This window comes from Pocillopora damicornis, chromosome 5, assembly GCF_964200805.1.
Source record: "Pocillopora damicornis chromosome 5, jaPocDami1.2, whole genome shotgun sequence".
Lineage (NCBI taxonomy): Eukaryota > Metazoa > Cnidaria > Anthozoa > Scleractinia > Pocilloporidae > Pocillopora > Pocillopora damicornis.
The window spans coordinates 25,876,324-25,903,627 of NC_142674.1; the positions used below are offsets into that span (position 1 = coordinate 25,876,324).

At 38.8% G+C, this 27,304-nt stretch overlaps 3 protein-coding genes and 2 long non-coding RNA genes across 6 annotated transcripts; 4 read left to right on the plus strand and 1 right to left on the minus strand.

Moving 5' to 3' along the window:
- The first annotated feature begins 2,581 nt into the window (after positions 1 to 2,581).
- Positions 2,582 to 6,979, plus strand: LOC149046177 (melanocortin receptor 4-like). The gene has a single exon (XM_089206960.1). It carries the CDS (start codon positions 2,662 to 2,664, stop codon positions 3,601 to 3,603), a length of 942 nt encoding a protein of 313 aa, XP_089063086.1. The 5' UTR covers positions 2,582 to 2,661; the 3' UTR covers positions 3,604 to 6,979.
- A 242-nt stretch (positions 6,980 to 7,221) lies between these two features.
- On the plus strand, positions 7,222 to 9,516 carry LOC149046178 (uncharacterized). The gene is made up of 2 exons (XR_016186750.1): positions 7,222 to 7,458; positions 8,965 to 9,516. It is a non-coding gene; the product is annotated as an uncharacterized LOC149046178 (long non-coding RNA).
- A 683-nt stretch (positions 9,517 to 10,199) lies between these two features.
- LOC149046179 (uncharacterized) lies at positions 10,200 to 17,600 on the plus strand. Its single transcript, XM_089206958.1, has 6 exons — positions 10,200 to 10,518; positions 11,164 to 11,381; positions 13,030 to 13,367; positions 14,418 to 14,826; positions 16,134 to 16,362; positions 17,242 to 17,600. The coding sequence occupies exons 1-6, from the start codon at positions 10,314 to 10,316 to the stop codon at positions 17,412 to 17,414; spliced, it is 1,572 nt and encodes a 523-aa protein (XP_089063084.1). The 5' UTR covers positions 10,200 to 10,313; the 3' UTR covers positions 17,415 to 17,600.
- A 146-nt stretch (positions 17,601 to 17,746) lies between these two features.
- LOC149046180 (von Willebrand factor A domain-containing protein 7-like) lies at positions 17,747 to 24,802 on the plus strand. 2 transcript variants are annotated; one of them, XM_089206955.1, is made up of 6 exons: positions 17,747 to 19,560; positions 19,642 to 20,517; positions 21,154 to 21,423; positions 21,844 to 22,122; positions 23,558 to 23,809; positions 23,952 to 24,802. In XM_089206955.1, exons 1-6 carry the CDS (start codon positions 19,551 to 19,553, stop codon positions 24,521 to 24,523), a joined length of 2,259 nt encoding a protein of 752 aa, XP_089063081.1. In that variant the 5' UTR covers positions 17,747 to 19,550; the 3' UTR covers positions 24,524 to 24,802. The 2 variants fall into 2 exon arrangements, with proteins under 2 accessions (XP_089063081.1, XP_089063082.1); XM_089206956.1 differs by having other exon boundaries at positions 19,744 to 20,517.
- A 729-nt stretch (positions 24,803 to 25,531) lies between these two features.
- LOC149046181 (uncharacterized) lies at positions 25,532 to 26,152 on the minus strand. The gene is made up of 2 exons (XR_016186753.1): positions 26,083 to 26,152; positions 25,532 to 25,681 (listed from the first exon to the last, which is right to left on the minus strand). It is a non-coding gene; the product is annotated as an uncharacterized LOC149046181 (long non-coding RNA).
- Between the last annotated feature and the right edge of the window lie 1,152 nt (positions 26,153 to 27,304).

Sequence of the window (27,304 nt, forward strand, 5' to 3'; positions counted from 1 at the left end):
CTGGCCTTATATATTTCTATAGGCTTCTCTTCTCCAGCGCGATAGAGACTTACTATCGCTTTAATACAGCCATCGCAACAAGTCAGCATGAAAGAAAGTAGAAAGTCGTAAAATACTAGAGCTGTCAAAACGTCTGTCAACTCACGCAACGACATCCATGCGACAAATTACGCAGACACTTTCGACACTTCCGGTTTCGATTGTAATTCTCGCCACCAGAACACATAAACGCATAACACATTAGACTCAACAAAAGAATTCGAGACCTTATTTTGTGGTTAGACCTTTTTACGGTTGACATTTTTTTACGGCTAACGGTTAAAATTCTTTCCTTTTTACGCCTAACGGCTAATTTTTTGGCCGTTTTACGGCTAACGGTTAACCACATTGAGACCCTCTTGTGCAGGACTGAGGCTTAATAGCAGAATTGCTGAACCTCTAAGGTTGTATTCTTATAACACTGTGGTAATTTGTAGTTTAGATTTCGAGAATTTCAGCCTCAATATTTCATAGTTTTTGATTTAAGACGTAGGTTTTATCGTACTTTTACTTTAGTAATGCTTCGGTAGTGATGATAACCATTTTCATAGTTTATAAATGGAGGTTAAGTGGAATTTCCTTCAAAGAAAAACTTGTTTATTTACTTCACTTTTGCATTTCTTAGTTTACCGTTTATTCACTTGGTGCACTTTTCAGTGCTTTGTTGATGTTATTGACTGTAGGCTGATAGAGACAAAAAAACCAAAAAAAAGAAATTGCTGTTAAGATAATTTTTATAACTGATCAAGTCAGAAATGCTGCGTAAGTTTGTGAGTGTTGTTCCTAGTATAAGTAATATTTCCTAATCTAATTAAGAATAATTTACTTGTTGTAAAGCACTCCCTAAATGCTTCAATAAACTTATATAAGCTAAACTCGTTTCGTTTACTCCATTCATTGCAGCAAAATTGTTGGTCTGAATCTAACTGTAGATTTGAAGGACACCATAAACTAAAATGACATTTAATTAGGCTCCTTCAAAGAGTAAGATTGACGAAAATCCAGTAGCGCTGCGTTAGTTCTGATTAGTGTATATATTTTTCTATCCCCAGCTTACGCTCGCTTAGCAACCAAAAGTAGCATATTTTTAGCGTATTATTAGCCCAATACATTTTATCTTTTTTGTAGACAGCTACTGACTCACGGGCCTTTTCAATCGAGTTCTCTATTCCAATTTGTTGATAAGATGGGCGGTAGTAAGCTGATTAGTCTTGAATGTTATAATTTCACATCACTGCTTCTAATCATTGTCTGAGAAAGTGTTTTAAAAAGTTTGAAACATAGATGAACCCATTCTGATGATACTACAGAAGTTGGCCTAAAGAGATATTTCAAGTGCCAGGATAGCATTGTTTTCTATTTGAATGTTGTTGATACTAATCATGCCTTTCTGGTGCACTTCGGCGGCAAATCTGTCGTGGTTATTCGAGCAATGGATTGCGTTTTCGAGAAACAGTCTAGCTAGTATAATAATGGATTCTCATTTAATCATTTTTCGATTTTGTTTTTGCCGCGGGAACTTACATATAAAGCTAAGATCGACCAGCCCATTATTTAAACTTTCATCGTGAAAAGTACTGTGCTATGATTCTACGAAACTCGTTTTTAGAGAAATAGGCAACGGTGGTTATTTTCTTATTGTCCGTTGTTGTGTTTCTTGACACGAGCAAAACCTTTGAGAAAATAAACGAAGGCATTTTGAATGAGAAAATCATGGAAAATTAAGTCTGGCCTTCCGGCGTGGCTTTGTTCATCATTAATCTATCTGATAGACAACAAGTAGTGCTCATGAATTCCGAGTTCTCTGACCCTCTGCTCTTTGAATCCGGAGTGCCACAAGCCGGTATTCCACGACTTGTTTTATCCAGAATTTATGTAATAGACTAGTCATATGCTCATCAGTCTTGTTTAACTGAACATTATTGGATGATACTAAACTTCAGATTTCTTTCCCAGTTCGGCATTTATCTTTTTGACTGTTCAATATACGTAGTAGTAAGCATTTATCGTTAAAATAGGGTTTTGAAATTTCTGCACACGAAATTAAAGTGCAGGTGCAGGTGGCTAGAGGTGAATATTTACATCTCCGCTTCGCAGCTTGTTAAATATCCACCATAGCCAATTCCACTTCGATGAATAGTTAAGAAATGATCATTTGATAAACTTCCAATGGAGCGATTAGCACCGAAATTTATCGTGATAATACAAACATTTCAGAGATGATGACAATAGTAAATGGATCATTTTTCTATCCATATCTTGTAAAATTAATGTCAATGAAGTAAATTTAAATAAACTTGAAAGGTCTTGGTTGGCCACCAAACACCACCACGTGCACAACAATAACTTAAATGCGTCAATAATCATATATTGTTACCCTTTGTGCTATCAAAACAAGCAAGCTGACATATCTGTTAACCAAAAACGGGTTATTTATGCGACTAAGAATAAAGTATTTGAAAGCCTGATGACCCAATTTGCAAGTCGTTGGCTAAATACTATAACAGGTACTGATAAGTAAACACGTAAAAAAACCGTCAGGAGAAGGAGACAGATTGTGCTTTTTTGAGTGAGCGAGACCGAGATTGCGATCCTCCCAAACTCTAATTCTTAGGCTGAGCAATGGAGGGCTTTGCTATGGGAAAAAATTTCACAAGAGAGCTCACGCTAAACATAACAAGCACAGCCTTGTCAGCGTTGGGGAAACAACGTCACGTTTTCATTCCAGTTTTGAACATTGTTCTCTCCATAACAGCAACACTCGGAAACGTTTTGATTCTTGTGGCACTCCGTAAAGTTTCTTCTCTTCACCCTCCAACAAAGCTTCTTTTTCGATGTCTGGCTTTCACTGATCTTTGTGTTGGCCTCATCTCACAGCCTCTCTACGCTGTGGCTGTGATGCCTCGGTCAACAAAAATGAACAGAGATCTTCTGAGCTATTTCATCTTAGGAAATTATGTTTCAAGTTACATCTTATGCGGCGTATCAGCTTTAACATCCACCGCTATAAGCTTAGACAGACTTCTTGCTCTCTTATTGGGGCTTAGGTACAGACAAGTTGTTACCCTGAAACGTGTCCGTGTAGTTCTGTTATGTCTTTGGTCAGTAAGCGTCTTTGGTGGATCAATGTATCTTTGGAGTATTCGTGTCACCTGGATTGTAGTTGCTTTTTTTCTGATACTTTGCCTTCTTACTTCTATTTTCTCTTACATAAAGATTTATATCAAGTTGCTGGAGCATCAAACACGAGTCCGAGACAGCGTCAATCATGGGCTGCCCAACGGGGGAGGAATTCCGCTAAATGACATGACAAGGTACAAGAAGACAGTTTCTAGCATATCATGGGTACAGTTGGCACAGATTTTTTGCTATGCTCCTTATGGGATTGAATCTATATTATGGATACAAGGAGTGACATCCGAAGGCGCGGTTAGCTGGCTTTCCACAGCAACTTTGGTTTACTTAAATTCGTCTTTGAATCCCATTCTTTACTGCTGGAAGATGAGAGAAGTAAGACAAGCAGCAAAGGACACAGTAAAACAATTGTGTTATTTCTTGAATTAAAAAAACTATCCAAACTACGCAAACTACAGAAATTTTTCTCTTCTCTTCGTTATTGAGATTTAACGCCTAAAGGTACAGAAAACTTAAATGCAAGAGAAGATGCTTCGTTATGTTTAAAAGAACTTCACAGATGTCATGGCATGGAGCTCTCTAATTTTTTTTTTTCACCACAAAAGGACAAAGTGAAAAATATCATCGGAGAACAAAGAGGATTTCTGCCTTCTGATTCCCCGCAAGCAGCCTTAAAACTGAGCTCCAAAGAAATTGCTAGAGTCAGTTGATCCTGAGGTTGAAAGCACATTTGCAGCCTTATGAGACTGAGAAAATCAAATCAAAAAACAAATGAGGTCATAATGAAAAAACGAGCTTGTTATATAGTTATCAATTCCACAACCTCAGAAACGTTTGACTCCGCACACGAAGCAAAGCTAAGCAACCCACCTGAAACAGCAAGAAAGGGGGTAAATTTCTAAAGAAACTGTGGTGCTGCGTCTGTGAGAGAGTATAACAGGGTAATTTAATATTATCAACTGATTTGATAACGTAAATTGGCCACCGTAAAGGGTTTCAAAGCTGAAGCTTCGAGCGTTAGCCCTTCGTCAAAGCAAATGATTCCTTTGATATTACGTTAGCAACTTGAAATGTAACCTGGATACTGTAAAGGCAGCACACTAAAAGTTACTGTTGACAACCAGGCATGTGGCCTAGCGGCGCCCGGTCGCCAGAGGCGACTAACGTTTGGATTCGGGCGACTGAAAAAAAATTGCTGTGCTCGGTCGGGCACTCTTGTCTCTCGGTTCAGTTCTTTAGTATTCAAGACGGCGGAAAAGTGTGACGCGCTGTTGTCCGTTTATAATTATTGTGTTGATGACACATCGCTAAAATTTCGTTTGACACTAGACACGCAAGCTTGTTTACTCTCGCACGCTCGGATCTGAAGTTTCGTCGTACATGAATTAACAAATATCAACCACTATAATCTCCGACAAAAGACGTGAACGTTCTGAATCTTAGTACCATTTCCCGAAATATCATCTCAGTTTTCCATGTGGATGTTTCATCATCGTTTTCGCAATTGTTTCAAATAGTTATTTTGAAAAAGTCTTCATTTATGCAAATTTATCGCGTTTTCTGGTCGGCGTAATTTTATAGCTTGTTTGCACAGAGTGCGCAGCTTTGGATGATTAGTTTCATTTCTTCAGAATTCACATCTTGACAATGAAATGATCAATGCCATTTTCATTCCTCGAAAGCTTTTGCTGAACGAAATGCCTGGTATCTGCTTATTCCTTTTTTAAGCACACCATCTAATGGATCTGAACGGTGCTATTTCGCTAATTCCACTCACTTCCTACAACTTGGTTTGGGCGAGAGAGGTTATTACCCAGGGTCGGTCAGGGGGGGTAGTGGAATACCAATATACCCGAAAAAAAAATCGACAAAATACCCCAAAATACCCCAAATTCCTCCAAATATACCCAAAAATAATCGAAGCTTTGAATACTTTATACCTGAAATTCAAAGAAAGTGATATACTGAATACCCATATTTAAGCTGCAATATACCGTATACCCGATTTAAAACGCCCCTGAATACCGAATACCCAAAAACCCTGGCCGACCCTGATTACCACATGTAACGAATGATTTCTTGTTGCTTTTATCATAGCACTAGTTGAAATTTTTTTGCATTGTTCTTTTAATAGTCTTTCGTCTGCTAGTTTCCTCTTATTCATAACAAAAAAATGAATTATTTTGCCGCGAGTGTGTTCCCTAAATTTAGAACTCATTAGCTAGAGTCAGTTTGCCTGCACGTCGTCAAAATATGTGAGTAAGTGGTGGTACTCTTAAACTTATCAAGAAACATAAGTGCAAGGCTAAAAAATCTTTGTGAAAATCTTAGCTCGATATCAATTTTTCCTCGGAATGAATACGATTAGGAACTGAAGAGGAAACACAACTAAAAAATTAATGAAAATTGCTTTGCGACGAGAAGGCTGTAGCGTGCGGGAAAACAATGTTAGCACCGCAATTAGCCAGCTGAAAAGAAAAAATTACCTCTATATTTCGTTGAAGTAAAATGAAAAAATAAGCCACTGGAAATATTGGAAAATCACCATATGAAAAAATTACCCGAAAAATAAATGATATCGACCGAAAACGCTTAAACTAGATTTTTGTTTTTTGAACAGAAAACCCCCCTTCCGCATTTGAAAGTCTTACACTGCTAGAGAGACTTACACATAATCGCTTGGTCATTTCGGAAAGTAGGTTCGTTCTTTGAATGTTCAGTTTGGCGTTCAAGTATTCAAAAAGGGAGTTCTCAACGCCTTCAACAGTGAGAGAGTGGTAACTGCAATAAAATAACATAGAGAACCTAACAGGAAATACGAACCAAATCAGAATTGTTCAATTTCGTTGCTTCACGGGCGTATATGATCGAAGTCTGCTTATCAGTTTGTTTCATTACGTGATCATGTAATTTCCATTGCAGCCATTGTGGGAAATGGTCTCATTCTTTTCCCTCTCTGCAAGATTTCTTCCCTTCATCCACCATCAAAATGTCTGTTCAGTAATCTTGCATGCACTGATGTTAGCGTTGGACTCATTTTCCAGCCGTTTCATCTTGCTTACATAATTTCCCAAGAACACTCTTCAATTTGTTATTGTGCCTCACTCATGAACCGAGCCTTAGGGGTCATTTGTGGCGTGTCTGTCCTCACACTAACTGCAAAATGAGTATAGAGACGGACTTTTAGATGTTTCAGTTGGGCTAAGATATCGACAAGTGGTAACTCTGTGGCGAGTAAGAGTAACTTTAGTCATTTGCTGGCTTGTTTGTATTACAAGAGGAATAAGAAATCATTTCATCCTTCCTTTCGAAAATTCGAGAAATAAGACAAGCCGTAAAGGAGAAGATTAAACCGTTTTACTGCAGATCGGATTGGATTCAGTGACTCGCCCTATGTGATTTCCTGCTGCAAGACGAAATAGTGAAACAATGAAATGTAAAAGATAAAAGCGTTGACAACAAGTAATAATGATATAACAATTAATTGTGAATCTCGCGAAAACAACGGCAAATGAGTTTTTCTATGGCACTGGACAAACCGGGTTCGCTTCTTCAATTCGTGTGCAACCATCTGATCCCACGAGAAGAAAGAAAAAAACTAAACAAGCAAACAAACAAGCAATTTTATCTCAAGGGATTAATAATTAATGATATTTTCATAGGATGATTCATAAAATTTTCTTATTATACAGACGGTATAGATATAATTAGCGAACAACTCAGAGAAGATACTAATTGTCAACTGAAATTCATTAAAAATTTCTGAATCGGTTTTATAAAATGAAATAAAGATTACAGATATCACATAGTATCGTGAAACATTTAGAGAAGATGGAGCACTCGAAAGACATAATTTCACAGTCAGGACATAAATGTAATAAGATTTGCTTTTACAGTCAGGTTGCTTTTTCAGTGAAAACTAATAACTGCTGTCTGAATGATACGCGACTTTTTAAGCGAAATGTACGCTCAAATTAAAGGTAGTGTGTACTTAAGTCTTAACAATAATACCCTCTTTCGCTCCTTTTGTCATAAAACAATGAAACAGTTGACTTTCGCTCGATAACAGTATTTTTCCATGCAAATTCATTCTTCATTCGACTGACTAAATGAATACCGCCGTTGCTAAGATTATCTGCTGTAATCTGCATTGGCTGCGCTTCAAAAGATTTGTTCATATCGAAGTGAGAGATTTCCCGGCCTTCTTTTCGCAGATATAAGCTTCTACATATAGTCTTAAATTACTTGGAAAAATTAATTTCGCCAGGCTGGAAACTACAACAGGTTTGTAGAGATTTTATTTCCTCGCGTAGAGGTTATCTCAAAAACGAGATTAGTATGTTTAAAATCATATACGTAAACCGTTCCTCACTGTCCTTAACCCTTAGAATTCTAGACCCAGTTTATGCCTATACGCTATTCTTAAATAATTTTGGCAAATTTCGCTTACTTCCCCCAAATTTTCTTAGATAATTATCCATCTAAAGGCCTATGACAAGAAAACGAATGTTAATGGCGCCGTTTCACGCGGTGGAGCTGTCTGTTTGTTTCGGCATTTTAACAGTGCATGCGCCGTTAACATTTTGGTGTGTACGAAAAACAAGAAATTTAGCAACTTTTAAAGATGTTTTCCGACGATACTGATTTATACCATCTGATAGTCAAAATTTATTTTGGCTGAGATAGATAACGTCCTTTGAGGAAAGCGAAACACAAAAATCGATCGCCGATCTAAAGAATCGAATCGTGTTTAAATTTTTTGTTTTGGTCTTTCTAGTAAATTGTTTAAGGTACCCAGTAAGAAGCATTTCTGATCGGTTTGAATAGATTTTGAATTTTCTGCAAAAATTTCCCAAAAATCTAAAAAATTCAATCGAATTCAAAATGATTAAAAGTCGCCCAAAAGTGACTACTAAATGTTTCATGAAGCCGGCATCAAATTATTTATGTATCCTTTGTTTTTCTTCGGAACGAGTCTGTAAAATTTAATGGCACGCTCCAAAACATCTTCAAAATACAGTAAAGATTCATTTCAAGATCTATATTGTGAAATGAAAGCAGAATAGAATAAATGGGATGATGAATAAGACATAAGGTGATAAAATTCGCTATTCTTTGATCCCCAATGAAATTTAATCGGCGTGATTTTTTTCTTTACAGCTGGCCTCGACATAATATGGTAGCATCACACAGATACGTTCATAGCATAGTGCAGATTGATAATCAATTTTTTGTTCTTATCATCAAACGCCCCAGTGTTTGTCTAGTTCCTAATGAAAGTATGAAAAAGCTCTCAACTCAAACTGCAGCAAGGTTCTCTCATCTTTTATTTTTGCCAGATTTCACGATAATTCTCGTCTTGCGAAGCTATTGCCCTAGGGATCGGACTATTCTGTGGTAAATAAGGAGAAAAAAAAGAGACTCAAGTTGCTATTTGCACTAAACAAATTTTAATTATTACTGTTATTTAAAATTTAGATCTACTGGTCGACAAGTGTCATGTGGCACATGACACTTGTCGACCAGTAGATCTAAATTTTCTATACCCTTAATCTGAACGCCCATTACGGTGTCTTGAAACCACTGATTCAACCTTCTCTTCATATTTCGGACATTTGCTCGACATTACGCGACTCTTCTCACCCAGACTTCTCCAATGTACTTTGCAGCGGAGGGTCTGAGCAAGAAAATATAACTGAGAAGCCAGTATGTTTCGTCATTTTTTAGGTAATTATTATGTGCAAATTCTTACAGTTTTCCTTTCTTAACTTTGCTTGGATGTTGTTCCAGTCAGTCTTACAAACCACAAGATGACGAGCGAGAAAAGATTTGAAGTTGAAGAAATGCTGGAACGCATCCAGTCTCATAAAGGAGTTGTAGGACTTGTCATTGTTAGCGAGGATGGAAATCCGATCAGGTCTACACTGGACAACTCGACCACCCTTCAATATGTGTCCATGTGTAACACGCTCTGCGGGATTGCGCGCGGGATCGTGAGGGACACAGACCCGCGAAACGATCTGAAAATTTTGCGCGTGCGCACCAAGAAGCATGAAATCATTATGGCGCCTGAAGGAGGCAAACATTTGATCGTGATTCAAACAGGAGAACAAACGCAGCAAACGTTAAAAACCCTAATAGACTAGTTTTTATTATTATTGTTATTATCATTATGATATTATTAATATTGTTATTGTTGTTATTATTATTATTATTATTATTACTTTTAAATTATATCTTGTTTAGAATCATTATGTGTGTTTGCTTGTTTGTACGAAATATTGTGCTTGTAACCGAGGACGGACATCGACAATACCAAATAAATAATTTGACTTACTGTTATTAAGTGAAAAAATGATGAATTGTCGTTCCATAATAGCACTTGGTATCAAATATCGCTGCGCCACGAATAACCGCCGCTATTTAAAAAAGTTAGAGGCTGCTGTGGTCATTGCGATGATAAAGGAGTCTATGATAGGTTATAAATGTTTATCTGAAAAAAAAAATACGTAACGTAAGCTGACGCGACAGCCAGGTCTCTAAATTAAAACAGTGATCTTAATGGCGACGGAGCAAAAACTGTTAATCCTCTACATATTGATTAACCGAAAGATTCATTTTCATAAATAAACTCTGTTTTCCACTGCCCTGGTTTACGACATCGGCTTTAAACAATTATAGCTTATCTAGCATTTCATCAAATACTGCTTGCAGCTTAGTTCAAGGGCGTGAAATGAAGCAGAGTTCCATGTGGACCCTCAAGCTTATCGATCAAAAATTTCCCTCGACCTCGAGCTAGTCCGATATCTTAGTTTGGATTTCAAAATTAAAAGAAAAAAAGGTAACTCAGTTTTTCAATGCTATTTCTTTGAAAAACTTAGCGAAAAACTTAGCGAAGAGCACCCTAATAGAATCCTCCGAAGTCTTGACTTGAAGACGCTGGACTAAACAGAAGGCCTGCGCGTTAAACAACAGTGATATATTGGGGAGGGGAGGGACAGATCACACAAAGCGTCCATAGCAACACGTAACAACAGTTACTCACAAAGTTTCCAAGATGGCGGACAACATTGACTGAAAGACTGTCTAGGTTTAGGGCCTGGAGCACTTTTATTTATGTTATCTATGTATCGTAGCCAATGATTATGAAAGCAACAGGTTCCGAACAATACGAAGAGCATGGAATTAAACCGCCAAAGGTTCGAAATCTCTTACCTTCGAAGAAATTCCGTGACAACGTTAGGAAATGGGGCGAATCGTCGGAGTTGAGTAGAAGACGAGTTATAATTGTGCCCAGCATAAAATGTGCGGCTAGAGAAGTGAATGTGACAGCAGAAGATAAAGGTAAGGACATGGATGATACAGGATATTTGGTCAGTCTTAAGCACATAAATGCATCATTTCTTTAAAGAAGCTTTTAAAAACATTATCTGTACATGTGCATGCATACGTGCTTCTTTTTGAAAAAGTTCAAGGAAGGCAATTAAATTTTCTACGAACTCGATGAACACGGTTTTTAAGAAAAGACTGTAGATAAGTAACGGGTCCCTCATTGTAAGTGTCTGATCAGGCGAACGATTATTACTGCGTGCTATATTAAGGTAAAAATCTTAGTGTGTTCCTTGAAATCTGAGTTGAAATGGTCAAGTTACGATTCGCCTTCAAAGTTCATCCCATCAACCAGGTAGGATTGTTTATATGGGAAAATATCTGAACCAGCCAGTCTTTCCAATCCGCTCTAGTCTGTCGATTACTTTATGGAGTAATTGAATTTTATAAAAACCAGTAAAGTGTTAAGGCTAAATCTCTGAAATCAACCCGGTCGGCTTTACTTAGCTCAGATGAAGAAGCTATGGCATAATTTTTGTTCACACTGATGATTCATTGAATTTACAAAACATATCAGTATCTTAATTATTACTGTATTACTAAAAATAAGAAAGTTTTTTCCCCGCAAGATTAATTTACTTTGACTATTAAACCATTCAGACAAGAATGTTTATCAAGATTCTGAAGATGACATATTCGCTCGGCAAGTTGAAAGATACAAGAAGCAGTTGCAGGAACGGAAAAAGACCAGGGAAATTTTAAACAACTGTGGGCTCAGACAAGACTGGCTTAAAAACAAGACTGGTAAAACTGAACTTGAAAGAAGAGTTTTGAAAAGAATACTGTTGAAAGGAAAACCTGAGATTACAATAAAAAAGGTGTGTTACTTAACCCTTTAACTCCCACGATCTGATTGTTAATTCTCCCCTCTAGCTGCTACTCATTTCTTTGTAAATAAGTTAGGAGAATTTGGTGTGATCGAGATAACAACTTCAACCAGATAAGTTTGAATATTCTCATGACCTGTTTGCTGGATAATGTTTGGATATTATAGGGAGAAGTAACTTGTTAATCACTCCTGGGAGTTGAGGGGTTTAAGAATATGTTGTAAATCATGTGAGAGCTTTCCTTGTTGAGTAACTAAGAACAAAAACTGAATAAGTCAACACATGCCATAAGGATGTGGGTCAAGCCTCAGGCACAGAAATTTAATGCGAGAAAAAAGAAAGTTTGTTTAAGCAACATTGTTAGGGCTGATAATTCATTCAAAAACATGCAACAGATCAGTTTCTCTAATAAAACATCTTTTCTGGAGCAGCCCAGACATAAGATTATGGAATCTATGGAAAAGTCATTCTGTTTACTCTTGGTGAAAATATTTGAAGGATCTTCCTATGTTGTAGATCCTCAAAGATTTACATAATGACCTTTGAGGATCCTATTGAGATGCTAATCCAAGTAACTCTCTTAAGTGACCAAGACAGAATTTCTCCTTACAATATCAATACAATATCAAGCAGGCAAGTGACAAGAATAAAGAAAAATATCAATAAGGGGATTATAAGTTGATTCAATGCCAAATTCTCAAAACTAACATCATAAGAACTGTATGGCAGACAGTAAGGATAATTATTACTGAGATCTTGGGATTTAAAGGGTTAAAGATCTCTGAGAAATCTTTGAGGATCCTCTACCTCTAAATTCTTTTTGAGATCAATTTTCAATTACCTTTCATATTCCTGTCAAGTTCTTCAAGGACCTTTTATTTCCTCAACAAGATCTTCAAGAATCTTTCATATTCCTGCCAAGATCTTTAAGCATATTTTTATTCTTGACAAGATCTTCAAGGATATTCTGAGCTCTTACAAGTTGTTATCTACTTGTAATAGTGTGAGCAGAAAAATAAGGCTAATAATGATGAAGATTATGCTCACACAACCACCTCTACATGTTTCTTGGCTTTCCGTGATGTTTTTTCAGATACATTATACATGTAAACAAGTAATAACATGATTTCTCTAGCAATTTGTTGAAAAGCACTTGTAAATTTTTCAAAGACTAAAAATTAAACTTGCCCCACCAGCTTGTACAATTTTGTTGTCTATGAAAACTTTACTTCTGCTTATTAACACCAAATTGCAAGAGAAATCATGTTATTACCCATACTTCTACCATTTCTCAGAGAATTAAAGGAAATGTAGAAACAGGGCTGGGCTGAGCTCCAAATTTTCAATACAAGTTTTAACAAAGGATGGCTGTGGAGGTCAATCATCCCTCCCCCACTTATACCACCAACAAAATTAGAAATTTTGTGTCAGTTTTTTCAACTATTGTGTTGATTCATGATTATTGTTTTTAATATCATGGATCTACCATAATTACTGGCACAGTGGGTTCATACTATGAAACAGCTTTTACTGATTTTAAAGCTTCCACAAGTCCTTTTATCAGTTACCTTTGAGGCTCATGCCAGTGTAATAACGCATTTATGTTCTTGTATTAAATTTTCATTTTGTTACTCACCAGGCTCCTACTCCTCCCCCAGAGACTGAAGAGGACACAACAGTAACTGGTGAAGACAGGGGGGTACCTACCATTCACCATCCCTCCCCAGCTGCCTTAGCTATCATTCAAAAATACTTAGATCGCAAAAGGATGCGCCTTTTGGATCTGTTTGCTCAAGCTGACAAAGACAAGAACTGGGTGGTGTCACGGCAGGAGTTCAGGAACATTATCCGATCATGGCGGATTCCACTCACAGATGTTGATTTGGAGGATTTGATATTGGCTCTGGACAGAGATAACAGTGATGCATTAGACTACAGAGAACTGGCAGTTGGTAGACAGTCGTATCTGGAGGAGAGGTGGGCATACATGTACAATATTCTGTTTCAATTTGCAAATCTGAAATACTTTTTGTGGCTCATATCCAGGGCTGTTACAATTTTTTGGGTTTGTCCTGTTTGGCTTTGTTTGAGTGCTCTTATGTTGGACATTCACAGTTTTGTACAAACAAAATCAAAGATGCAATAGCCAATGAAAACAAAGGACAATATCAGAAGGGGAAATGAGAACTAAGCAATAAACACTTTGAATGAGGTAACTGGTTGCCAGCTTAGGCCAATACCAGTGACAAAGTTACAGTTGGTTTTGGGTTTGCACGTGATTAACCCTTTAACTCCCATTAGTGATTAGCATGAAACTTCTCCCAATAATATCCAATAACATTATCCGACCAGCAAACAGGTTATGAGAATACTCAAACTTATCAGGTAGAGGTTGTTATCGTGATCTAACACCAAATTCTCTTAACTAAATTACAAGGAAATGTGTAGAAGCTAGAAGGGAGAATTATGCATCAGATCTTGGGAGTTAAAGGGTTGGGTTATGGCTGGGTACTAAGTGTTTTCTTCAATATGGCCAGTCACAGATCATACCAAATCAAATATTACAATATTACAATGTTCTTTGAACTTCTAAAATTAATGTGTAAAGCTTTTATGTCAAGAGGCTGGAAGTCATTGAATGTCCCCCAGCACACAAGTATTAGAAGTTAGACTAAGAAAGCAGTGGTCAGTACCTGGCCACTTTGCGGACATGTCAACTTGCCAAAACCAACTGGCTGACACCATTAGTTATCTATATGTGGTGTGGTATATTTGGGTCAGCAAATTGACATGGCCGCAAAGTGACTTGTTACTGGTCAGTTACAACACTGAATTTCACAGGTACATGAACAAAATTCCAAAAACGTAGGTGTTGGGTGACATAGGCTCCACAACAGAAAAAAAAAGAAAAAAGAAAGGAATAAAGAACAATAAAAATATAACCTTACACAGCCTTGATTTATATGAGATAATGGCATGAACTGGCAAATTGGGTGCATTAATTTTTAACATTCATTTCTTTTGAAGGGTCACTAAACAAGCGGCAGAGATTGTCCAAACTGCTAACACTAAAACTTCCAAAAGACCTGAAACCATTTTTGAGGAACCTGAACCTGCTTATGACCCTGCTAACGAAAAATGGTCTGGCACTGGAACACAAAGACCTCTATCACCTCAAAGACCACCCTCACCACGAGCCAACCCTCAAAAAAGATCTAGACCCTCATCCTCACCACAGAGACCCTTAACCCCTTCATCTGCTCCTGTACAACCAGTGGCCTTTATAGCACAGCGGCCAGGGTCTGATCCCCAGTTGCGGCGCTCTCGGCCTGTGTCACCCACAAGTAGTGGAAGTATTGAGAGCTTATCACCCACTCTGTTGGAGATACCACCTGTTCAGTTATCAGAGAAAGTGGACCAGTTGACTCAAGATGAGGTATGGGACTGGTCTCCTGGAAGGAAGGGGAGGGGAGGTGGCGGGTGTCTGAGGGTTCTGGTTGTGTCTCGGTAAAAATGACCCGACCCCTACCCTCAGTATCCTTCTTTTCTCATAGTCCTCCCTTTATACTTTGTTAACGACGACTAATGATTCCCCCTGAAAACCATGTGATCTGAACAAAATCAGTGAAAATAATAGCCAATCAGAAGAAGAGGGAAAATACCTTAAAGAGCCAATGAGAGCTCAAGGTTAAAAACAATGCGACTGCCTAAAGCGCGGGAAAACGCGGGCGACTAAGACGTGTTCGGTTTTTAGTTTTGCAGCTAATTGGTTGAGAGAGTGGCGTGAGTTTTCTGGACCAATCACAAAGCGAAGTAAAGCAAAAACAAGGCATTCCGGACTAATTTTGGCACTTAATTGAAAATTGCTCTTACTTGATCATATTATTAATCCTTGTTAGTCTGGTTGTTGTTTTTTTCACTCAATTTATTGCCCTCAAATGATGGAGAAGTCGACGATGAATCTTGTTATCCAATATAAAAGACTTACATGTATCTAATTATGCGAACTAAACTTATAGGGTCACGCTCCACCAGGGTGTATTGCGGGGGTAATGACCATTCTCAGTGCTTTCTGTCATACAGAAAGGGAAAGCTTACCGTGTTTGACATATTATTGTCTTGCGAATTCTTCAATTTTGTCTTTCGTTCTGTCCCGTAGACAGAAAAGAGGTCCTCAATGGGGTTAACCGATAGCAGTAAAACGGCCACAAAATTTAGCCGCAAGGCGTAAAAATTTACAAATTTTAACCGTTAGTCGTAAAAAAAGGTAACCGTAAAAAACATTTCTAGTGGAAACAACGGAAAGATGTTAACCATTAGCCATAAAAGCCATCACCTCATTGAGACCCTCAGAAAACGTCATCAGTATGCCTCTACTAAAGTGGCGATTTAGTTATACTCTTGGTCATAATACCCTTCTTCTATTTGTGCAATGAAAACATTGGCACAAGGTATTGCTGTTGTGGCATTCTTTGCCGTTACCGTTCGGTTTGTGAGAAAAAGTATGGAGTTCCTGGATAATAACGATAACAGTGGCGCACGAAGCACACTGTTTGAGCGCGGCGCTTTGAGATACTGAGAGATCCGTCACTTTTTATGTACGCGAACACGGTTCATTGAAGTCCAGATGTATGATGGAAAATAAAGTGACATAAAATTTAAAGTAAAGAACTTTTTTCTTCATTGGCAGCCCTCAGCCACCATACAGAGGCACAATGTAATCTTTTTTTTGTGGTATTTCAGATAAAAGACAGACGCATGAAAAAACAACAAAAACGGAAAGAAAAAGAAAAAGCCAAACAGAAAAAGAGAACTGCGCCAGAAAAAGTGTCTGTGGCTCCATCCACCCTAGGGGGTAGGGTGGGGGAGATGGTGGATCGCTACCGAAAGATGACCATGAAGGAGTATAATGATGTCGTGGAACTTTGCCATATGCACGGAGTGCAGCTGAGTAAGGATCTTCTGGAGCGAGGTTAGATTGTGACGGAGGTTATTAATTTTATTTGTATCTATGTAAGGTTGAATGTATCTATGAAGGGTTGAATTTTTAACACTTAATTGTAATGCGCAATTGAAAAATCTTACATTGATGATTGCGCAATATAAGTCTATAAATTATTGTTATTATTTATTTTTTTATGGTGAGGCATTCTTGAGGTAAATCCGAGTGTTCTGATTGGTTCTTGCTTGGCCAGGATTTTGGCATACGAACCTTTCCGGTGAAAATGGTCTTGAGCCGTGTATTTTGGCTCTCGAAAGCCGAAAAATTAAAAATAAACAAGTTTAGTGCAAATGCCATATAACACACTATTTACTGACCGCGCTTGCTCGAGCGGTACCGGGGAATATTGGCGCCTGGTCGTTTTTATACGGACCCCCCTTTGCTCTCTTTTTTCGGAGTTTGAGTAGCCACTCAGAGTCCCCCATCAGAGCGCGCCTTCAATGCTATCCACTGTTTAAGCATATAGTGGCACAGAGTACAAATCACTTTTAGTCAGTGTCTGGAGCGCTTCACAAGAGTATGTCGCTGGCCGAAAAGCAGGGAAATCGCAACAGCGAATCAAATCTGCGGAAAATATCACTAGGAGCTAATAATGAATCTCAAAATGAAACAAAATACCTTGAACGAGGGGAAGGGCAACAAACTAGACAGCGAATTGTGGTTAGCGAGAGAAGGCAAAGCTACAACCATTCCACATAACCCTCATTCAGTTGACAATGTGTCCATGATGCTTGCTATTTAACATTTAAGCTGTGTATTATAGTTGAACGATAGACATTAGTTTTTCTAGCTTGACTCATCTTTCTAATCCCTATTTTTGTTATTTATATGTTTATGATTTTTTTTTAGTTCTCCTTCAACCAGAAGATAAACCGCTGTCACAGATAAAGCTGACCGCGCGAAAACCTGGACTCTTTTCAATCTCAACTAGGCATCACATACCACAAGTTAAGTTCCAGTCCTCCACGGCTGGAAGCAACAAGCGGCGGCCGAATTTTAGAAACCCGGGTCCAAACACGTGACAAATGACTTTCAATATCAAGCGGCCGAGGTTATTTTTGTAGCGACAGTCCATAGAAAGCTAAATTGGAGAGACAAAAATAAAGACTTACTCGTTAGATCGAAAACTATACGCTACTTTTTTTGTTACATTGTAAATCAAAGTACTCGAAGGATAATGACTGTAATAAAAACGTTTATCAGGTTGAGAAGAACGCTTGCTAGTAAGTTTGTTTCAGTCGAAATTTATTGGGAATTAAATTTCTTTGGTTATCCTCATCCGTGGGGATGGTATAAGTGAGGTTACTGGTACGCATTGCATTACTGGCAGTATGCTTTCTCAGTACATAATTTAATCATATCATTTGAGGCATAACAGTAAAATAATAGGTTTGGCTAAAGGTGTTTAGTTTCCTGTGCAAAAATTTCGGGCATTAGTTGTATTGTTTATACCCATGTAGCCAAGGCTTTTAAGGATAATTTGATTTTGTTTTTTGATGTTCGTATGTATGTCGCGTTTCGAAGCTTGGGAAAAAAATAATAGTATTACTAAAAACAATAATAACAATACTGATGATAATGATGGCAATGATAACAATATTTAAAAAAAGAATGTATATAAAATATTCTAAAATTGGATTTTGGACTACAGCCAGCTGTAAGCATCAAATTTGAGAGAAGGAAGCAGGCTGAAGCAAAGTAACACAGGTGTCACGAGAACTCATCCCGTAATTTGAGAATGAATTTTCTTAAAATGGCCATCAAAACAAGGAAGCACTAATGGATAGTCGAACGTGCCTGCTACACGTAGTTTACGCTGAAACAGAACATTGATTCCACCGTAGCTGATACGTAAGTTCATAGATTTTATGTGGTGTAAATAAGGTACATGACGAATAGTTTGAAGCCGATTGAGCCATTTTACCCTATGCTGTGGTTCTCGGTCAAGAACAGGAGGCGTAAGAACTCACAAGTTCATTACAAAGCACATGGAACAGAACTAAACTAAGGAAACCAAATCACATGCAAGTGAACAATTATTAGCTGCCCAATTTTTGTATATGGTGGCCTGTAATAACTGCTGGCCGGAATCTAGGCAAGATCACGACACTATCCTAGAACGCGTAAATCGTCCAAGTCCTCTTCCATGGCTGAGATTAAAAATATTTGTTTTGTTTTGTATTGTTTTCATTTTTTACCCTCATCTAATCGATGTTCTTGTGCCTTAGACCCAGTTCTCAGCGTGATCAAACGTCGTATACATACATAAGCATTTGGAAAACGAGCTAGAAATAAAAAAGTCACAAGTTTTCCGTGAAGCGAGTTTTTAATCAGGAGATATGGTGGGTTCAGGCAGGATGTAACGCAACACTTGCCATACAAAAGCTTTGCGTGACATCCCAGAGAATACCTGGCTAGGAAATCACCTGGCCGCCTCGCAGTTTGGTAAATATCTACCATTTGTTCATCTCCAATTCGTTTGGTTGTTATTTGATATTGCACGATTAAAACATCTCCTTTCGAACACTTTCAAGATTTTACCTGTACGTGAATTTGTAAAGTCATGGGTGCAATAAAACTTCAAAGAAAACACTGAAAGACGTAACATGACACAACGATGACGGCAACAAGGTCATGGCAAAATAAGAGATCTTCTGGTCGGATCAATCGCTCAGCACGTGTGGTTTAAAATGTGTACAATGTACATCTCACAACTGTCCTCTTTAAAAGAGGAACGTTAAATCACCAAAATTTGAGTGGTGTGAGAGCAGAAAGCCCTGGCAAATTATCTATGTTTCCATTTGGAACTCAACGCTGCCATTCGCAAAGTAGCGGGCTGTCCGCGAGATACTACAGCAGTCGGCACTGTTGGCCTTGGATTCTCAGAACAGTTGGACATCATTGGTTTCAACTGGTTAGCTTACGACTTTGGTGGTTAACCATTTGTACACAACATCAACATGTCTATATCTTATGTACTCTTGGTGTCCTTGAATCAACGAAAGACATGCTATAGATCTCTATGGGATCTGGGGCCCACTCACTCTAGCAAAGCATCAGTTAAAGGCATCAATCGCTTTTCGAAAAAAAACAAAACGAAACAAAGCAAAAAAAAAACATAACAATCGTTAATTGAAGCACGTAAACTGGTTCCTCAGATGCTCAGAGGTAAGTAAGCACGTAAACTGGTTCCTCAAATGCTCAAGCAAGTTAACTGAAATTTAGCCTATAAAAATCTCTCAAAAAAAGGTTCACGATTTAAAAGTTTTGAGCAGCACAAAGAGAACATCATGATCATAAAGGGCGAAGCTCTTTCGCTTCTTGCAACGAGCGCTTTTGTCTTCTTATTAGCTGTAGGAACTTGTAGGGCCAGTTTCCTCTCCACATCGCTGCAGTTCACTCGCGATGCCTTGATGGGTTTCTCACACGGATCGCAGAGGAGCGTGGAAATACTTACACCGAAGAAGACAAAAAGAATTATTAGTCCCAGAGAGCAATTGCTAGAGAAGTTAAATGGACGAAATTCTTTCAGGGAGTCTTACAGCAGTGGATCCAGCGATGAACTCACTATCCCAGCAAAAAACATTACACGAGAAGAAATCACCTATACAAAGGAAAGCAGGACTTACAGACCGCGCTTATCACCATCGAACAAGTTCCTCGAGGCCATCAACGACATTGAACGGGCTGTGGCTAAAGCAAAGGCTTCAGGATTCCGTTACAGGAAAGAAACCTTCAATAAATTGAAAGGACTCCTAGCGCGAGCGATAAGAAGTAAGAGCTACAAATATGCGCGCGAAGTTCTGGGCAAGATCATGTATCTTTTAAGCACCAAGTCGTCGGCACCGCGGCGAAGCAAGAGAACCACCTCAGGGAACAAAACCGCCCCTGAAACGGAAGGAGGCAATTTCCTTCAAGATTTACGGAAGAAACTCGGCGCCTCGGTGTTTGATAGCTTCATGGCTGTCCAAGGAGACGTGTCACTAATATTTGCCATTGATAACACTGGAAGCATGAGTGAAGAAATTCAAGCAGCAAAAAATATCGCCATAGATATCATAAATTATCCTCGTAATTCCAGTGTGAAGAAATACATTTTGTCGCCTTTTAACGACCCCTACCCTGGTACGTACAAAACATTTTATTTTTGTATTATGTTTGTCAGTTTGTTTGCTTTTTTCAATTAGGAAGGGGAGGTGTGAAGGATTTTGGGGGCACAGCATGGTTTTCAGGGTGAAGGGAGGGAAGATCAGTCATTGCTAACAGAGTATAAAGGGAGGGTAGGGGAACAACTATAGACAATTGACTGCCAATTAGCATCTAATTAAAGGGAGAGTCAAACAAAATCCTCCATCCCTACATCCCTACATCCCCCTCCCCCCCCCCCCTCCTCGCTTCTCTCACAAGCAATTGTCCCGCCTGCCTAATCAAGGCACTCAAGCTCTCTCCATGCCTCCCGATTAATATTTAAAAACCTTTTTACTCTAAAATACGCTTGAGTGCCATGCAATTCGGCCCTAAAGGCTTTATTTAATCTTATACCCAGATCTTAACGTGTAACTGAAACTGAAATGTACCGCTTGGCCGTGAAAGATCTGGATATGAGACTACCCTTTACTGTCAATGACTGATCGTTCTTCTGAAAGGTAATCGAAAACGAACAGGGACACAAGGGTGGTGGGGAGGGGGGATATCATTCTGACCCTTCGCCAATTCCAGAAGAAGTCAAACTATTCAAATTTGCACTTCAATATTTTGCAGTGAAATCGGCCACCATAGTCAAAGAGGAAAGCGACGCTGGTGAGTTCGTGAAAGCTATTAATGCTCTTACAGCAAACGGTGGTGGGGATTGTCCGGAGTATACATTCACAGGGATGCTGGAAGCAATCTACCAATGGCCAGAATGGGGATCCCCTATGTACGTCTTTACGGACGCGGGCCCAAAAGATGCATCAGAAGCAAAAATTGCCGAGCTTCAGTTCCTAGCTAGCTCTGATCAGTTAGGGGTAACAATTAATTTTCTTACCACAGGTAAGAGATCTAATCATCTGTAAAGTATTTACATTCTTGTTCGCATACTATTTAGCAGGCTGTATGTCTGACTGACAAACCGGTAGAGAGGATAAGGTCTCGTCTTTTGCAGACTGACAGATTTACAGACCTACAGTTTGACAGACTAACAGACCGACAGACTAAGAGACCAACAGACCGACAGTCCGACAAAGTAACAGATAGAAAGAACGACAGACTTACAGACTAAAGGACCGGCAGTCCAACAGACTGACAGACCAACAGACTAGCAGACTGATAGAGCGTCTGACTGACCAATTTGAGTCATAGGCTGACTAACAAACTTCTGACAGACAGATTAGTCAATCTGTCTGACTTATGTATCGAATGATCAATTGATTAGTTGACCAGTGTCACGAATTTATCGATTGTTTGGTGTAGGTTTCTGTCACACTCATCTCCACCCAGCCTTCAAAGATCTCGCCGAGCGTACCTCAGGTCAGACTATTTCTCTTAGAAAAGACGGAGAACTGGAAAAGCTTAATAATCTGACAGCGGGTGTGCTTGATGGGACGAATACTCTTAGTATCGGTTCAAGCTCAGGACACAAGAGGAAACGAAGCGTAAAAAATACAACACCCCGTCGTTATAACTTTTCAGTTGATGAATCCATTGAAAAATTGACTATAACAGTAAGCACCACGCGCCAGGGAACAAATGGTCTGTACTTTTTATTTTTTTGATTATATCTATGTTGTAGTGGGTGAGGCTTAATGTGATCTTAGGCTGCTATCTTTGACTTTTACAGCCGGAAAACGCTGGGAGAGAGAGAAATTTGGGTGAGCGACAGCCAAGAAGAAGGAGAGGGGAGGGGGGGGGGGCAAATGCGTTCGCTAGCTTCTTAGCGTTTACTCGCCTATATAAGACGCCTGCACTGCTGGCTAACCGCTCATGGATACAGATGCTATTTCCATATCATATTTTACAAAAGGAGAGATAGTTCCCAAATAGTCAACTAACAGCCACAAGGAAACTTTGCAAGAAATCTTTTTCTTTTTTTTTTTGGGTTCGTTTGACTTTTTTTTAATTAATATCTTCATTTTTTGGAGATTAAGAAGGATTAAAGTGGAAATGTGATCATCGCAGTAAATTTTCCAATTTAAGCAACTGGAAAGAAGAAGCCTGAAAAAAATCAGGGCTTCAACGGGATTCGAACCCGTGACCTCCGCGATACCGGTGCGATGCTCTACCAACTGAGCTATGAAGCCACACATTGGGAGCGAGGTCAATTTATTGAGTTCATATCTTCCCGTGCAGTGAAATGATGTGGAGTTTATATGAAATAATTCATATTTGTACTGCGGTTGTAGATGAAAGTGGAAATGTGATCATCGCAGTAAATTTTCCAATTTAAGCAACTGGAAAGAAGAAGCCTGAAAAAAATCAGGGCTTCAACGGGATTCGAACCCGTGACCTCCGCGATACCGGTGCGATGCTCTACCAACTGAGCTATGAAGCCACACATTGGGAGCGAGGTCAATTTATTGAGTTCATATCTTCCCGTGCAGTGAAATGATGTGGAGTTTATATGAAATAATTCATATTTGTACTGCGGTTGTAGATTTACTGCGATGATCACATTTCCACTTTCATCTACAACCGCAGTACAAATATGAATTATTTCATATAAACTCCACATCATTTCACTGCACGGGAAGATATGAACTCAATAAATTGACCTCGCTCCCAATGTGTGGCTTCATAGCTCAGTTGGTAGAGCATCGCACCGGTATCGCGGAGGTCACGGGTTCGAATCCCGTTGAAGCCCTGATTTTTTTCAGGCTTCTTCTTTCCAGTTGCTTAAATTGGAAAATTTACTGCGATGATCACATTTCCACTTTCATCTACAACCGCAGTACAAATATGAATTATTTTATATAAACTCCACATAAGAAGGATTAAATTGAATAAATGAAATCGATGGAAATATATTAAAATCAACAAAGTTGCTAGCTGCCTACCTCTTTAACCTTCAAGTGTCACAATTTATCATTTCTAACACCCCTGTTTATCTTTTTGTTTAGTTATTTCTTTTTTTATAATCTGTAAACTTACTGTATCAATTTTTGCATACTTGCTTTTAAACTTTTTTTAGGGCAAGGCATTACCTTGACAGACCCCGATGACATCGTGATCTCAGCTGAAAAACTTAGTCTGTCACAGGTCTCTGTCTATCAGATCGACCGCCCCAAGATAGGAGGCTGGACCCTAGTTGTGTCGGGTGAACACGAGTTTCAAGCTAAGTCAAGCAGTGAAATGAATGTCAACTTCGGAGTATATTTCATCATTCCAATGCGGGGACGCAGGAGACAGATAACAGAAGTGCCTATTTCCAATCCAGTTACAGGTAAGTTTCGCATATAATCAGGGCAATTTTTAAGTAAGTGTCAAATGTAATCCGGGATTTTATTTCGGTCTGTGATTGGTCAAAAAAACTCGTCCCATTCTGGACTTCAAATTAATTACAAGTGATTCTGTATTTCTTAAAGGTAAACTGAACAAGATGCTCATCACTGTCGCTGGTTCTGAGAGGCTCAACACAAGCTCCCTACGCTTGGAACTCATTACCCCTGAAGGAGCTAGGATTACTGACGTCACGTTGCAGACAACTGACAACGTCCATTTCACCGCAAGTTTTACGCCTTGCACGAGCCAACCATTCAAACTCAGGCTCAGTGGTATCACTCGTGGCCGCAACACTTTTGAGAGAATTTCTCGCCAGAAGATCAAACCCTCCAGGGCCCTGCTCAGAGTAAGATACGCCAGTAATGATTATACACTTCCCTTAGGACGAGTCACGTTTGTTCATTTTCAGATCTGCAACTTTGGCGCCACTGAGTATTTTGACGTTAAAGTCGTGAAAGATCGAATGGGTTTGATTATTACCCCACAAATTTCATCCAAACGTGTCATTAAAGGCCACTGCGCGATTATATCTGTCCGCGCCAGAGCTACGCGGCCCGAGGACGTGGACAAGACCGACATCTTATTCTTGATAGTAAAGGGCCGCACATCTAAAGTTCTTGCCTCACAGGGGGTGCGTCTTTTTGTTGTGCCATAAGCAGAGATTTGTGGATCAATCTGTTATTCCGTTGCCACAAATTCATAATATTCTACTAAAATTTTAGGCGACCGAGTGAATTCAAGAGACTTTCAAGAGATCACAAGGATTATCATTGATTAGCTATAGAGGCACAGCTTTCGAGAAAAATAAGAATTTTATCAGTAGATTATTTCGCATAGTCTGTAACAGTAATAACAGCAATGAGATTTTAGCTCTAACGTCATGTACCTGATTAATTTTTTAGTCTTGAAGATTAATAAAAAAAGAGGTGGTTTATTTTGAGGCTTCAGAGTCAAGTTGTCTTACAGCAGTCATAAACAGTCACACATGTCAGTGAGTTACGGCGTTGTAAAGCAGAGTATATGTCATAAGAAAGCTCAAAATGAGAAAAACAAAATGATAAATTTACAGGATAACCGTTCTAAGTAACCCTTGTGCTTGGTAAATCTAGAGTTTCCTTTCACTGCTCTTGTTTCTTTTCACAGATTTCTAGGACGGTTTCAATTCTCTCGCATATCATTCCTAATAGGGCTGATTTCTTATTTAAAACTGTATGCGAAAATCGATGCGGCCGGTCAAACGTAATGTCATTGCACATGCCTGATATTTTGCGAAATAAGGTAATGGTTTGTAAGTAAAGTTGTCACGCCATCTTTGAGCGAATTGCGTTACAAGAGCAAACAATGACTGCCGTAGAGGTTTAAGGTTTGTCTTTATAGAGTGCGTAGTGCGAGGGTAATGGGAAAGAGGGAGGAGGGGAAAGAAAGAGATCATGGGAAGGGGAACAAGAGGTCTACCTTACTCGCGCGCGTTATGGAAACGCCGACTGGGACGAGTTAGCGATTATGTGCCAAATCACGTGACACCTGCTTGATCGTGTGGTGAAGTCGAAGTCTTTCATAAGTTCGACGTTTACGAATGTGATTTAAAACATGACCCCTTCTTGTTGAAACTTTGTCGTAAAGCAAGAGACTCAGGAGAAAGTAAAGAAAGTAAATCATTAAATTAGTTTGTTTCGAATTTTTAAATTATCTACTTCCAGAGTTACATTTTTTTCCATAAAAAATGACCAACGCTACATCTCGGTCGAGGCTCTCTTTTAGTACTTTGTGCTTCATTTTCTATATGGGAACTGATTTCTTTCGCCTGCAATTCCTAACATGAAAATTCAATGATTAAACATCTCAAAGTATACTTTTCTTTTTCATATAGAGAAAACATAGCTACGAAGTATAGAAAATGGTGCGGGCGGGAAGGGAGAGGCAAGACAGTTGTTCCAGCACAGGTTTAGACCTTGTAGTATTCTGTCCCCCACCCTCCCTCTCAAATGCCAAATACCTTAGTTTCAAAAGAAGGGTATTTACTGGACCTTTGATACGATATTCTTTATCACTCTCGTGTGAACAAAGTTCTTTTTCACTTATCTTCGCCTTATTCTACGAATAACCCCTCTCTATTACTTATATCAGGATTTATTACTATTCGAGACTCTAAGAATAATTTTTTCCCCACCTTGATGAGAAATAATATATAATTTATCTTAAATATTTATTTACCTCATCTGAGAGAAGCTGCAGCCGATTTAATACCTCGTCTGCTCTCCTTTGTCTTAGCTTGGCGGACACTGAAGTTGTTCCAAGAAAAAGGAACAAACCCAAAAGCAATATTTTTATAGTTCATTTAAATTCGAAGCACGTTGTTGAAATACGCCTGTGCAAAGAGAGAACAGATTCATGCTAATACGTTGAACAAATGTGTGAGGCTGATGCAACTAACCTTCTGCATAACGGAAACGTTTACTGTCTCCTGATGTAAGTTTTTAGCATAATCTGTTGGGAAGCTACAGCTGAAACCGCTTTAATCAAAGAGTAGTCACTAAATTTTTTCACCAATCAGTCGGTCGGTCAGTCTTCCAGTTATTCATGATCAATCATTTAGTTCGTCAGCCATTCGTGATTAGTTATTCATGATCAGTCACTCACTCCATTTAGTCATTTAGTCACTCAATGACTCTGTCATTCTATTGCGTCTTTCAGTCATTCAGATATTCGTTTATTTATTCAGTCAGTCTTTCAGTCAGTCAGTTGGTCATTCATTTAGCGCTCTTCGATTGAGTGTCTCAAAACCAAACCAAAGTGATCAGAAAAATTAAAATACTTTTAAGAGCCAATGAGACGGATTTACACGCTGAAAAAGCATTAAGAAAAATTTTCTTCCCAAGCTGGTCCAAGAAGCCGAGAGGCAATCAAATGGCGCACATCGCTTTTTTTACGTATGAGGAACCGCGTATCGTGTTTTTTCACCCATAAAGCGTATGTTATTCTTATTAATCTTTCACTGGCATAGTTTCCGTCTGTAACATTATAAAAATCGGCTCTCAGGACTGTTTATTAAATCAAATTCCTTACAAAAGATGACTGAGGAAACTCTGTGGAGAGTTAAGCGGAATAGGAAGTATGCAGAGCAAAAAGAGAAAGACAAAACAGCGAGTCGGTTTGTACCAGAAATCTCATCGGTTCGCTGCGCACACCTGTTCGATTTCCGATACTACCAACTCGTGCGTAAAATACCATACGGACAGACTTTCCATGGGGTATTCTCTATCGATTGAGTTGTCATAACCGCTCTTAGTTCTAGTTCCGTCTACGATATCCGCAATTTTTCCATGGAAATTTAACAGTGTCAGCTTGAGAAAATATTTTAAGTTCACTCGAGAAAATGTAGTAAGTCCACCCTCCTCAGGAAGTGATGGAAAACCACCTCATGAAGTTGTTGTAG

Bases quoted from the DNA above. Each gene is read 5' to 3' on its own strand.
- LOC149046180 (XM_089206955.1), top strand. The intron at 20,518-21,153 runs GTACGTACAAAA...AATATTTTGCAG, and splicing joins TTTTAACGACCCCTACCCTG to TGAAATCGGCCACCATAGTC. The intron at 23,810-23,951 runs GTAAGTTTCGCA...TATTTCTTAAAG, and splicing joins TATTTCCAATCCAGTTACAG to GTAAACTGAACAAGATGCTC.
- LOC149046179 (XM_089206958.1), top strand. From the start codon at position 10,314: ATGATTATGAAAGCAACAGGTTCCGAACAATACGAAGAGCATGGAATT. The intron at 13,368-14,417 runs GTGGGCATACAT...TTTCTTTTGAAG, and splicing joins CAGTCGTATCTGGAGGAGAG to GGTCACTAAACAAGCGGCAG. The intron at 16,363-17,241 runs GTTAGATTGTGA...ATTTTTTTTTAG, and splicing joins TAAGGATCTTCTGGAGCGAG to TTCTCCTTCAACCAGAAGAT.
- LOC149046177 (XM_089206960.1), top strand. From the start codon at position 2,662: ATGGAGGGCTTTGCTATGGGAAAAAATTTCACAAGAGAGCTCACGCTA.